The sequence below is a fragment of the Euphorbia lathyris genome, chromosome 8, assembly GCF_963576675.1.
Source record: "Euphorbia lathyris chromosome 8, ddEupLath1.1, whole genome shotgun sequence".
NCBI classification, from domain to species: Eukaryota; Viridiplantae; Streptophyta; class Magnoliopsida; order Malpighiales; family Euphorbiaceae; genus Euphorbia; species Euphorbia lathyris.
In genome coordinates, this window is record NC_088917.1 from 12,875,176 (window position 1) to 12,889,204 (window position 14,029).

General features: G+C 33.7%; 2 protein-coding genes across 2 annotated transcripts; both read left to right on the top strand.

Moving 5' to 3' along the window:
- The first annotated feature begins 657 nt into the window (after nt 1–657).
- LOC136202553 (protein PHOX1-like) lies at nt 658–4,621 on the top strand. Its single transcript, XM_065993250.1, has 3 exons — nt 658–3,012; nt 3,125–3,373; nt 4,266–4,621. The coding sequence occupies exons 1-2, from the start codon at nt 993–995 to the stop codon at nt 3,271–3,273; spliced, it is 2,169 nt and encodes a 722-aa protein (XP_065849322.1). The 5' UTR covers nt 658–992; the 3' UTR covers nt 3,274–3,373; nt 4,266–4,621.
- A 3,218-nt stretch (nt 4,622–7,839) lies between these two features.
- On the top strand, nt 7,840–13,425 carry LOC136202048 (uncharacterized). The gene is made up of 8 exons (XM_065992496.1): nt 7,840–8,060; nt 9,415–9,499; nt 9,576–9,644; nt 10,103–10,215; nt 10,498–10,609; nt 10,697–10,840; nt 11,949–12,123; nt 13,151–13,425. The coding sequence occupies exons 1-8, from the start codon at nt 8,009–8,011 to the stop codon at nt 13,274–13,276; spliced, it is 876 nt and encodes a 291-aa protein (XP_065848568.1). The 5' UTR covers nt 7,840–8,008; the 3' UTR covers nt 13,277–13,425.
- Nucleotides 13,426–14,029: the final 604 nt, after the last annotated feature.

Below are 14,029 nucleotides of genomic sequence, written 5' to 3' on the forward strand. Positions count from 1 at the left end.
GAATGTTCCACTAAATGAAACTCTTAGATCGATCTACTTTTTTTCGTTCATTATTTTTTTACCTTGAAAATACTTTGAATATTAATTTTTTAAATTTTCTATTTGATTTTTTTGCGTATTCAGAAAATCAATGCAATCTAGACTAAAGACCTAACCGGTTTTCGATTCAACTGGTCGAACTGATCGGTCCGATTCGAATTTTATAACATTATTCGTAACTAACATTCTTAATTTTAAATTTGAAAATTAAATGGTTAATTAACAAAATTGAAAAGATGATATTCCTTTGAATGATTTTTTTCTTTTTTCTTTTTCAAAATCTAATTAACTAATTCAGTTTTTTTTTTAAATACATTAACAAATTCAGCTTTCAACTATATTAAATGATAAAATATCAACCAAAAAATAATACTAAAATATCGAGATATAATTTTGTTATTAACATTATTAGTTTCCTTAAATTAAGGATTTAATTTAAATGCAATTCAATATTTAATAATGCCATTACCAAAAAATCATCAAATCAAATAAAAAATAAATAAAAATTTAATTTCCGAAGGAAACGAAAGTAGAATGATCATGGTGACAGACATTATTATATTCGAGCGTGTTTCACACGCGCTTTAACTTACATGGAAAGTCTTAGCATTTCTTCTTCTGCCAGCGTTGACCTTCTTCGCCCCCTGGAGAGTTGAAACCCTAATGTTTGTCTTTCTCCATTGATGAATCCATTATAGTAATATATTCTCTGAATTCGTACTTAAATTCCCTATTAAACCCTTTCCTTTTTCACCTCTTTAGCATCTATTCAATTTCAAGGGAGAGATTAGAGATTACAAGCTAATCTCTCTCTGGATCAGTCATTTCAGATTCTAGGTTTCACAGAGAGGGGAGAAACAGAGCTTTTGCATTTGGGGTTTTTTTATTCGATTAATTTTAGCTGTTTCTGTTGTTGTTGTTTTTGCATTTGAAGTGTTTGTGAAATTGTCTAGATGGGAAAACCTACTGGGAAAAAGAAGAACCCGATTCCACCGAAAACCGGCGACGCCGCCACTAAGCACAGCAAAGCCTTGGTAGATCGGACATCGAAGGCCTTCGATGAAGACACAGCAGTATTCATCAATATGGCACAAGAGCTCAAAGAAGAAGGGAGCAAGCTATTCCAGAAGCGTGATCATGAAGGAGCCATGTTGAAATTCGAAAAAGCTGTGAAGCTACTTCCGAGAAACCACATCGATGTCGCTTATCTTCGTTCCAATATGGCTTCCTGCTATATGCAGATGGGTCTAGGTGAGTTTCCTCGAGCTATCAATGAGTGTAATTTAGCTCTAGAAGTTTCGCCCAAATATAGCAAAGCTTTGTTAAAAAGGGCGAAGTGTTATGAGGGTTTGAATAGATTGGATTTAGCTTTCAGGGATGTTAATAGTGTTTTGAATATGGAACCTAATAATTTGACTGCATTGGACATATTTGAGACTGTTAAAAAGGCTATGGCTGAGAAGGGTATGAAATTTGATGAGAAATTAATTGAGTTGGCTAGTGTAGAGCCTGTTACTCCCTCGAAGGCGGCGAAGGATAAAGTGAAGAAGAAGAAGAAAAGTGATGCTAAAATGCCGGAGAAGAAGAAGGCGGAGGAGAAGGTAGAGGATGTAGTTAAGTTAGTGGTGGAGGAGGAGAAGAAAGTGAATGTTGTTGTCAAAGATAAGGAAGTGGTGATGAAGACTGTAAAGGAGAAGAAAGTGGTTACCAAAGAAGTGAAGGAGGAGGAAGTGATTACTAAGACGGTGAAGTTGGTGTTCGGTGAAGATATCAGATGGGCGCAACTTCCTGTGAATTGTAGTATTGGTTTGCTGAGGGATATAGTTCGAGATAGGTATCCCGGGTTGAAGGCTGTTCTTGTGAAATACAGGGATTCAGAAGGTGATTTGATTACAATTACTACTACGGAGGAGCTAAGGCTTGCTGAATCAACCAGTGATTCTCAAGGGTCGCTTCGGTTCTATGTTGTTGAAGTTAGACCTGATCAAGAACCTGCCTATAAGGGGATGAAAGTTGAAGTGGAGGTGCCTGAAATTGTCAAGGAAACAAATGATGCTGTTCAGAATGGGAAAGTGGAGATAGACATAGAAGTTGGGAAGGGATCGATGTGCATCGAGGATTGGATTGTTCAGTTTGCACGTTTGTTCAAGAACCATGTTGGCTTTGATTCAGATTCGTATTTGGATCTTCATGAACTAGGGATGAAACTGTATTCAGAGGCAATGGAGGACACTGTGACTAGTGCTGAAGCACAGGAACTTTTCAATTTTGCTGGCGAAAAGTTCCAAGAAATGGCTGCTTTGGCTTTGTTTAATTGGGGAAACGTTCATATGTCCAAGGCAAGGAAACGGGTCTACTTTTCCGAAGATGGTTCAAAGGGGTCTTTACTTGAACAGGTTAAGAGTGTCTATGAGTTGGCTAGAAAAGAATACGTGAAGGCAGGATTGAAATACGCAGAATCTTTAAAAATCAAACAGGATTTTTACGAAGGTTATCTTGCACTTGGGCAGCAACAATTCGAGCAAGCAAAGCTTTGTTGGTATTATGCTATTGGAAGTAAGTTGGATCTAGAAAATGGCCCTAACGAGGAGGTCCTCGATCTTTATAACCAGGCTGAGGACAGCATGGAGAAGGGTATGCAGATGTGGGAAGAGATGGAGGAGCAGCGTCTGAACGGGCTTTCCAAATTTGAAAAATACAAAGACCAGTTGCAGAAACTCGGGTTGGATCGTCTATTAAAAGATGTACCTGCGGAAGAAGCAGCGGAGCAGGTAGCTAACATGAGTTCACAGATTTACCTTTTATGGGGGACCATGCTATATGAGCGTTCCGTGGTGGAATATAAGCTTGAGCTACCAACTTGGGAGGAATGTTTAGAGGTTGCAGTGGAGAAGTTCGAGCTTGCTGGTGCTGCTCCAACCGATATAGCTGTTATGATAAAGAACCATTGTTCCAATGCAACTGCACTTGAAGGTAAAAGCACAAAAAACCGACACATAAATGCAATTCATACGATATAAACTTCACTTTCAATACATTCAAAGTTGTTGTAATGCTAAATATTGCTTAAATTTCGTTGCCGCAGGTTTGGGGTTCAAAATCGATGAGATTGTACAGGCATGGAATGACATGTATGATGTGAAGAGGTGGGAGACTGGCATTCCATCTTTCAGACTGGAGCCATTGTTTCGTCGTCGGGCTCCAAAGCTTCATTATATGTTAGAGACTATTTGATTTTCGCTACAGCCATCTGGTTCTTCTTTAGGAGCGTGGACTGTGCTTCGGTTTTCAAAAGTTCATGTGCTGAATGTCATGTTGTTATCAGATAATATTGGTAAGATTCTGTTGCTTGGGCCTTTGAATTAGAGCGTTTCATGCATTCCGGATCCATTTAATTATTCGAAATACTAGTCATATGTGGTATGATTTGTTTACACTGATGTAGCGTAGTTTGGTTTTATCCTCTAACTTAGATGTCTAAGATTAAGTCTTGTAATTGCTTGTGCGAAGGAGATGGATGTCTGACCGGTTGTAAGAGTCGGTCTTGAAAACCGAAGTATTGATAGGAATATTGTGGATTCGAATCCCTCTCCATCCTCGAAGTCATAAGTTCTCTCTTGAGCTTGCACTTTATGATAACATGATTTTTAATTTTTAATCGCCCATTAACATAAATATCGGATTGGGACTACAGGTGTATAATAACATGTTGGAATGAACAGATTGTCTCGGAAGAACCTAAAATACAACCGAAATGGTTGTATTATAAATCAGTCATTGTCTGATATTTTCTTCTCTGATATCGAATTCTGAACAAATATATTTGATACTATCACGGGATGGTTGTAATATGAGCATGATCTACTTATCTCGGGTTTCATGATCATTTGATACTATTTGTTAGAATTGAATAGATAACACATGTTCAATTCTGCGTTTTGTCCGCATGTTTTCATTACTAATTAGGGGTGTGTAGGAATGGAAAAGGGTTACCTGGACCTTGTTTTCTCGAGTCATATTCAAGATACTTAGGCGTCATCTAGGCTAAGGTTTGATGCTGTAGACAAGCATTTAGCAGAAGCTCCGATGTTTAGGAAGTTCTGCAGTAATCTTCATTAGCTTTGCTGGAAATATGGCTTAGAATTTTATCTTGAAAAACTCAAAATTTAACAGACATTCTGTGCTAATGTTGCGTCGACTGACACTTCGATTTTCTCTGGTTGCAGGTCATTTGTTCATTTGGTTTGTGCACGGAGCTCGTTTTTTGCTACGGAGCAAACAAAACGAAGCTTGTGCAGGCTCGATTTTGCAAGAAATCGAGATATTCATTGTAATTTTACGGGTCATATAATTGAGGGTTATAGATCCCTTCTATAGTGTAGTTACCACAGTGAGGAAATAGTTGGATTGTATTTCATTGATTTGTTCTTTCAATAGATTACGATTGTTATTGATGCAGGCTAGGTGCCTGCTTAGCTTCTTTTTTTTTTTTTTTTTTAACAATTTGTTGGTTTGATACGAAATAAACAGAGATTTGTATCTTTTAGTTATCTTTGATTATTGTTATGCCATTTTTGATACAGCAGGATTTGCTGTTTTGGCTTGTCTAATGGTTGGAATTATCTTGCCAATGCGGAATTTGGTGGGGTGGATCGAAGGGGCGACTTCCGATGCTCTTTGGAGGCTGGAATTAGGGGTGGATCTAAAGGGGGTCATGGTATTGGCCAGCAACTCCCAAGACTCTTTGGAGGTCACGAATTGTACCTCGAAAGAGCCTTGGAAGTCATCCGACTAATTAACATGTTACCTGTTAAAATTTACAAATTGTTAATATTTAAAAAATAGCTAAAATACAATCAGTTTTAATATTTAAAATTTGTTAAATACTATCAACTTAATGGTTGAATTAATTTTGAACTAAATTGATTGTATATATTTTAAGAGCATTTTGACCCTTTGTTTCTTTTTTTTTTTTTTTTTATTTTGACCCTTTGTTTCTAATTTAAGGAAGTAATGATCAAAATGGATCCTAAAATTGGCAAACAATATTAATTTAGCACAAATTAATAATTAGGTATCAACAATACAGATATAAAATTGGCAATACTTAGCAAATTAATATAAATGCATCAATTTCAATATATAAAAATTGAATTAAGTATGGTCTATGATATGCATGATCAATTTACCACAATCGATACTTAGATATCAACTCAATACTTAAGTTGATAATATTTGTCAAATTAGCCAAAATATAATAATTTTAATACTTCAAAATTTATTAAATTTTGATTAATTTGTCAAATATTACCAACTTCAAAACTGAATTAATACCCAAACTTCGATTTGGACTTAACTGATCCCATATGTCAACTTCATGAGTCATTTTAACCCTTAATTCCCTGATTGTCAAATTTGGACTAACTAAATATTGCAAACTTTTAAATTAAATCATTGATACCTCAACTTCGGTTTAAATTAAATTGATTTGCTTGTGGATATCATTGACGTTTTTTCCTAGAGGTGTAATTATCAGGTTCATGACATGTTAATTTTTAGGTTAGTATCAAATGAATTAACCCTAATCCAATCCAAAAACTTTCGTATCATAATCGTGTTAGCCTAATCGAGTTAGTATTGATTTCGTTTCGTATTTTAGATCACATATAATTTTACTATGTACATATGCTAATGATGACATTTAAAAACATAAGAGTATATAATAAGATAATATTTTTAAAAATACAATATCAATTTTGGATTAGTTTGTTAATATAAACCATCCAAAAATCCACTAATATTATGTTGGGTGGTTATGTAATGTATTTATAAATCACATTTTATTTTTACCACTCTATATTAAGGATGACTTATAACAATATATGAGGTTTGAGTCGTGTTTCCAAGTAATACTGGAAGTACCTTTATTAATAAATGTTATATGTAAAAATATGATGTAATATAAAAATAATTTTAAATATTTATATCATTTCGTGTCATTTTATTTGCGTGTACTTTAACTCAATTCAAAAATTTACGTATCAATTTTCTGTTGACAAAAAATGACAAATCTATCTATATATAATATAAAACAGTAATGATAGAGGTGAAATGTCACTTTCTCATTTTTACTGATAAAAGTATAATATATTAATTTTAATTATATTATTATATTTATCAATAAAATGATTATTTTATTCGTATTATATCCAAGAGTTTTACAGAATTTAAATTAAACTCTAAATTCTTTCCAAAAATCTCTCTAATTCTATGCATGTCTATATATAATATAAAACAGTAACGATGAAGCTGAAATGTCACTTCCTTCTCTTTTACTGATAGAAATTAATTTTAATTATATTATTATATTTATCTATAAAAGGATTATTTAAAATAAATACAAAAATAAAATAATAAAATTTAATTTAGATAATATCTTTATGTCATTAATTTTAATTATTAAATTAAATTATAATTTTTTTTATATTTATATTCCAAGATTAATTCGTGCATCGCACGGGCCAAAAACTAGTTACATACTAAATTAATCTCAAACACTAAATTTAGTATCAATTTTTTTAGGGTTAATTACATATAGATGTCTTGTGGTTTCGTGGATTTGCAGATGGGTACATGTGATATATTTTTACAAACGCAACCATGTGGTTTGCAAAATTTTACATTTGGATTCACTTTATCAGAATTTGATCCATAACGACCTCGAAATTGAAATTTTCAAGAGTTAAATGATATTTTAAGCAACTTTAATTTTTCAACTTTTTAGGTTTGAAGTCATTTAAATGTTGTTTTTTTATGAGAGAAAGTTAATGTTTAGAGAGAGAAAACTATAAAAATGATGATTTTGAAAAATTAAAAATATGGTTTAATAATAAATATGATACTAAACAATTTTAATTCTTAAAATTTTTTAGTATGAAATTAGCCAAATTAGACAAAGTAAAAAACATGCAAAATTTTAGGGTTAAGGTGCAAAAATACCCCTAACGTTTTGGGTCAGAATCAATTTTACCCTAACATCTAAAATGATGCAATTTTACCCCTAACATTGGTAGCTCAGAGCAATATTACCCTAACGTTGATAAGTTGGGTCAATTTTACCCATGTTATAAAACAAAAATATTTTTTTCCTTATTCTGCACCAATTGCATATCAATTCGTTATAAAAAAAAGATTTCATATTTTTTATAATTTAGTAATAGAATTAGAAATTAATATTTATAAATTCGGTGAATTTTTTTGTCCAATTTGTACAAAAGACTGTTTTTATTTATTTATTTTTCACATCCCAACATATGTTTGTGATTTGTTACTGATAAAAGGACGCATGTGTGAAATGCAGATGACAAGATTCATGACTAAGAAGACAGTTTGATGAATTATTTCTCAAATTGACCCAATTTATCAACGTTAAGGATAAAATTGCTCTTACCTTCTAACATTAGAGATAAAATTGTACTATTTTAAACGTTAGGATTAAAAATTACTCCTAACCTAAAACATTAGGGTATTTTTACACCTTAAACCCAAATTTTATAACTAGAGAATTATGTTTGCAAAAGAATACCCATAGAGACCCATGTGCAATACACAGGATATGTATACGTAATAACTTTTTTTTTTTTTTTTATCAGGTACTTTTCACATCTCTAGATTTGACCATTAACTCATAATTCAACAGATGGTGGTGTTACTATGCACACGTGGCAGAAGCACAGGTACATAGTACGAAAAAGACATGAAAGATGAGTGCACTTTAATTTCACCCACACCCTTGCACAGAAGTCCAAGTGTTAGATTGTTTTGCTTTCTTCCTCACTCCTCCCCTCGCTTTCTTCCTACAAGCAAAGAATCTCTCTGTTAAAATTCATCGGAAAGTTAGAATTTTTATAGGATTAGGTCATTCTGCGGGATCGCAAACTTCTTCAATTTCACCTCAAAATCATCATCGATGGAGAAAATTAGAAGAGCTTCACATGCTGGTTCCTGGTACACTGATAATCGTAAGTCTCTTCCTACTTACATTTCGAAGCTTTCTACAAGAATCGAAAGCGAAAGAAAAATACTAACTATGCATGTAAAATTGAAGCTAATCGATAATCTATGTATGCGTAATTAGTATTTTGGAATTGGGATTCAATGTTTGATTCTGTTCTAGAAGAACTAAGCGGAAACCCCTTTTTAGGTAATTTAGGGTTGAAGCTAATCTTGTTGGAACTCTAATTGTGCAGCTAATGTATTTCCTAATCAGTTCATGATTGTTTTTTTTTTGGTTTACCCTTTGAAGTGAAATCAAAATGTCTGATTTTGCTGTTTTAGTAGCTTAGCAGTTTTTGTACCACTGATAGTGATTCCCCTGAAGCCCAGTTCAAGGTTGTGTTTTTCACAGTGACGGATCCTGGATTCACTGAAAGGGTGTTTGTGGTGATAAATAGGCCAATGGTTTTTGGGGAAGTATCAATTTAGGCAGCAGTACAAAGTAGCATCAATATAGGTTAACCTTTAAAAGAGGTATCGTTTTAGGCCTCGAGAACAGATTGGACACGTCATTCTTATTACTCACTTCCGTTATCGATGCCTAAATTGGTACATTTTTTAAACGTTAAGCCTATATTGGTGCTATTTTGTACCTGAAGCCTAAATCGATATTTCCCCAAAAACCATAGGCCTATTCTGGTACCTTATCCCTAAAAAAATTAAAGCCCAATATACATTTTCCATTAGTGTTCGGTTTTTTCAGTGATCAGTGGGTGCTCAAGCTCCCTAGCTCCCCTAGATCCGTCCCTGATTGTTCGTTTTACCCTTTGTAGTCATTTCCTATGACGTGATGCATTTTCAGAATTGGATCAGTGCTAATCACATATTGGATGAATCCCTAAAATTTTCTTGATCCTCTTCTAAGAGCTTTCAAAACTTATTTTTCCTTCTATTTAAGAAACTGTCTCATTTTATCGATAAACTTGTTTGGCTGTTCCAAGGTAATTGTCAAAAGAGTTTTTTCAAATTTTCGGTAACTTATGGCTAAAATTGATCTTGCTTGGAAACATCAGGTTAAATTTGTACTATCTCGTACATTAAGGCTAAATCTACACGTTTCCTAAAGTTGTAGGGTTAAATTTGGCCTTTATCCCTTTCTTTAATGTATATATGTAAACAAAATTAAACATGTATTCTTATAATTTAAAGAAAAAATTATAATATATCCATATATTTTGATTGTTTACAGGTTTCAGTTTCCTATGTGTGTATAAATCTCGTTTCCGGTTTTCTATTTTAGTGTTCGTATCAGTTTCCATTCCATGTAACATAAGTAACAGTTTTTGTATCATTGACAAATAATATTGGCTTGCTATTTAGCTAAAATTCTGGATGAAGAGCTTGATGGATGGCTCAAAGCAGCTTCCTTGGATAAATCTCCTGATGTTCGAGGCGTGATTGCTCCGTAAGCTTTTACTTCTTTATGTTACCCTTCTTCCGTTAATCCAAATATCACTTTTTTTATAACACTGGAACTTCAGGCATGCAGGTTACTCGTATTCAGGCCGTGCTGCTGCTTTTGCATTTGGAAACATAGACCCGTCAAAAATGTATGTTTCCTTCTATTTTTTCTTTTGTTTTCCATGTTTGTGATTTATAAGACTAAATAATTTATTAGTCCCCATCTTTTTACCTAACACACTGTTTAGTCCCCCTATTTTGAAAAACACATTATAAGATCCCTATCTTTTGTCAATATTAACGCCTCGGTCCTTCTGTCTAATTTTTTTAGCTTTTTAACCGTTATATTTGGCATAAACAGACAGCCGGAAAATAACAGAGTAACATGACCATTTTGCCTATATGTGAATATTGACAAAAGATAGGGACCTTATAATGTGTTTTTCAAAATAAGAGGACTAAACAGTGTGTTAGGTAAAAAGATAGGGACTAATAAATTATTTACCCTTTTTAATAAGGGAATGTGTTTTAAATGATATATGTAATCGAAATGTTAGTTCTTTCAGTTGCGTAACATGTTGCCTATATGTGAATTTTTTAATTTCAGTTCTCGGGTATTCTTGCTTGGTCCGTCTCACCATTATTACACTCCAAAATGTGCGCTTTCAGCAGCAACAATATATAGGACACCAATTGGAGACTTGCCTGTTGATCTGGAAGGTACAGTGTTTATGCATAAGATCGAGATGCATACAACATTGCTAACTTTTAATGCTTGAATTTTTTGACCCGCGATTTTGTTCTTTTATCATTTGGCTTATTATTTGATCTTAATTCATTATTTTTTTACGCATTTGGAATTTTGGCACTAAGTTGATCAACAAATGTGGAATTATATATTAAGTGTTTGTTTTTCGAGGTTTTATATGTCATACTCGTCGTGGGTAGCTTGTCTTTGTTATGCTAGTTTTGGGTAATTTGATATATATTTACCTTTTTCAGTCATTGAGGAACTTAAAGCTACTGGGAAATTTGAGTTAATGGATATGCGAGTCGATGAAGCTGAACATAGCATGGAAATGCACTTGCCTTATCTAGCTAAAGTATTTGAAGGGTATTTTACGCTTTCCTGTAAATCTTCATATGTTTTGTTATCTGTTGGTATCTGTTGGTAGCTTACGTTTTTCCTATGTTCATACAGGCATCAGGTAAAAGTTGTACCCATATTGGTCGGTGCTGTCAACGCCGAGAATGAGGCTATGTTTGGCCAGTTGTTAGCAAAATATGTAGATGATCCAGCCAATTTCTTTTCCGTTTCATCGGATTTTTGTCACTGGGGTTCTCGGTACGTACCAAATGCTATGAAGAGTTAAATTACGTTGGTTTCTGCATAACATTCCCTTAAATGTCCCCTCCAAGCGTTGAAGTAGCACGACTCTTTTTCTCGTCCATTGCAACCTCAAAAAACGTGCTACATCGTTTTACATGATCATGTAACAGTAACCGAGTCTGTTGTATGATTCGGTTTTACGTTAGAAGAGTACATACCTCTTATTTGTAGGGTAAACTACACTAATGGTACCTGAACTTTACCTAGTTTACACTTTGGTACCTAGATTACATTTTGTCCCAAAAATATACCTGAAGTAACGATGACCGGACAATTTAGTATATTTTACCGGTTATGACCATTCAACGCGAGTTTCATGAGTTAATTACATTAATGGTATCTAAACTTTACCATAATTCACACATCAGTACCTGGATTTTATTTTATCCTAAAAACATATCACAAGTAAAGGTGATTGAAAGGCTTAGTTCATTTGATCGGCTAGTGACCGGGTAACATGAACTAAACATTGAGACTCACCATACAGTCAATTAACATAAAATTATAATACTGTCATTTATAAATGACAGTATTATAATTTTATGTTAATTGAGTGTATGATGGGTCTCAATTTTTAATTTAAAATGGTCAAACTCGGGTTGATCAATCACTGGTCGGTCAAATGTACTAAAATATTGAGTCATCTTTACTTGAAGTGTATTTTTTGGACAAAATGAAATCTAGGTACAAAAATGTGAATTCGGGTAAAGTTCAGGTACCATCAGTGTAATTTACTCATCAAAATCGCATTGACAGACCATTAACCGGTAAAATATACTTAATTGTCCGGTCATCGTTACTTCGGATATATTTTTAAGACAAAATGTAACATAGGTACCAAAGTGTGAATTAGGGTAAGTTCAGGTAACATTGGTGTAATTTACTCTTGTATCCGTGAATCAAATTCAGAATCCTGTAGCTTGAAGTAATACTTTCTGAACATTAAAGTGCTGATATCTCGAAGCCATATGATTAGTTCGCATAACTCATAATGATTTTTTACCTAATCAATTGAACGATACACCATCTTACGGATCTCCATTTGATATTTATTCTGTGTTAGGTTCAATTACATGCACTATGACAAGAAATGTGGGGCTATACATAAATCTATTGAGGCATTGGACAAGATGGGCATGGATATAATAGAAACCGGAGATCCCGACGCATTTAAACAGTATTTGCAGGAGTATGACAATACTATATGCGGACGCCATCCGATTAGCGTGTTCCTACATGTAAGTGTATTTCATTACTTTACAATATATAGTATGATAGTGAATGAAAGTTATACATCGAGAGGGCTTAATTGATCCATGATTTATGTTTCATCTTTCGCTTCTTTTGTTTCGAGAAATATAGCGATCATGTAATTAAGTGTCTACATTATTTCCCTCTCTAAATTCAGAGAAAAGTAGAAACATTTTAGCCATTAAAAACTTACCCCGGATCCCCAAATATCCCGCAGGGATGAGGGACACGTGAGACTCCTCGTGGCCGGTCCTTCCCCAGGGCCCTGTGGTGTGTTTTTTATCCAGATGGCATAGCCGGGGTCCGGCATTGAGCTGAGGATATCACTGTACCCCGAGAGACACGTGGGACTCCCTGTTGCTGGTCCCGTTCCGGGGTCTCCCAGGTCAATTTTCCAAGGGCTACCACACCTAAAACTGCAAAAATCTTTATTTCTCAAACCGAGGCATCAATAGTGATTTTGTATACCATGAAGTAACACTAAAAATGGTCTAAGGCTCTGTTCTTTTTTACTGAAATTAAGTAAACCGAACTGAATGCTACTGACTGAAATAATAATATAATCCTTTAAAAATAGCAATAATTAAAATAAAAAGCTTATAAAAATAATAATGGTTCTAATAATAATAATAATGATAATAATAAAAAAAATTATAATAAAAAATTATAATTATAATAAGTAATGATAAATTACTGAACTGAAATTACTGAACTGAAATTACTGATACTGAAATTAAGTGACAAAGAACAGGGTCTAAGACTTTTAGTCTCAAAGAAAATTCACAAAAAGCCTGGGTCTGTGATATCCCGCGCTTGATGCTAGACCATGAAATACGGAGAGAAATCCCCACGGGTCACAAAAACGGACCCGATCCCAAGGGGGGCTGTCAACCTAGTAAATATTTCGTCGTTTTCTTACATTTCCTTGTCGATAACTATGCTTTCCCATTTGCATATTCAGCTATATAAAGTCGCTAACTTTTTCGACTTGCCGATTTTCTGTAATGATTCCAGATGTTAAAGCACAGCTCGATGAAGATAAGAATAAAGTTCCTGCGATACGAGCAGTCGAGTCATTGCAAAACAATGAGAGACAGCAGTGTAAGTTATGCATCTGCAGCAGCAAAGGTGGATGCTTAATAGAAAGATATGGTTGTATTGCAGAAACTAACATTATTCTAAAGTTTAAATTAAAATGTATCATCTGACCGGAATTCGCCTGCGAAAATCGATCATGTTCTCCATTCCCTTGCACATAATAAAATTGCTGCCTGCATTTTCCTTGTGCATTGCTGCTTTAGGCTTCTATTGTACCTGCAAATATGTCTTGATTGAGGAGTCATGGCAATTGAAGAAAGTGTAGTTATTGTTGCTATGCTATAATAGCAGAAGCGAATATAGCATTGGTCGGTTGGGGGCTGATTTTACACGTGCATGCATAGTGTTTTTTTTTTTTTTTTTTTGCTAAATCGAACTTGTTGAAAAAAAATTCATGTATATATGTGTGATAATCTAAGTGGTCAAGAACCAATTTTTAAGTATCAAAACTTCTCAAAATTCAGTTACATTGTGTTTAAGATTCTTAACATGTAAAAAAATTGTGTCTAATAGAAAAAATCGGATTTAGGAAAAATTTGGATTTAAGAAGGGTCTAATAGACAAAAAAAAAAAATAGAAATTTGGATTTAAGGATGTTCTAACTGGTTAGATTTATAAAGGGTCTAATAGTAAAAAAAAAAGAATAGAATTTTGGATTTAGAGAGTAATAGGCCAATTTTTTTTAGAATTTTGGATTTAGAGAATGTACAACAGGAGCTGGGTCGATTTTGGATGCTAATTCAACAATCCATCAAAATTTCTTGGAAATAGGAGACTTGAGCCTTGTTTGTTTGG

Excerpts from the sequence above, each read along its gene's own strand:
- LOC136202553 (XM_065993250.1), top strand. The coding sequence starts at position 993 with ATGGGAAAACCTACTGGGAAAAAGAAGAACCCGATTCCACCGAAAACC. Across the intron at positions 3,013-3,124 it reads CAATGCAACTGCACTTGAAG|GTTTGGGGTTCAAAATCGAT; the intron begins GTAAAAGCACAA and ends TCGTTGCCGCAG.
- LOC136202048 (XM_065992496.1), top strand. The coding sequence starts at position 8,009 with ATGGAGAAAATTAGAAGAGCTTCACATGCTGGTTCCTGGTACACTGAT. Across the intron at positions 9,645-10,102 it reads AACATAGACCCGTCAAAAAT|TTCTCGGGTATTCTTGCTTG; the intron begins GTATGTTTCCTT and ends TTTTAATTTCAG. Across the intron at positions 10,216-10,497 it reads CTTGCCTGTTGATCTGGAAG|TCATTGAGGAACTTAAAGCT; the intron begins GTACAGTGTTTA and ends TACCTTTTTCAG.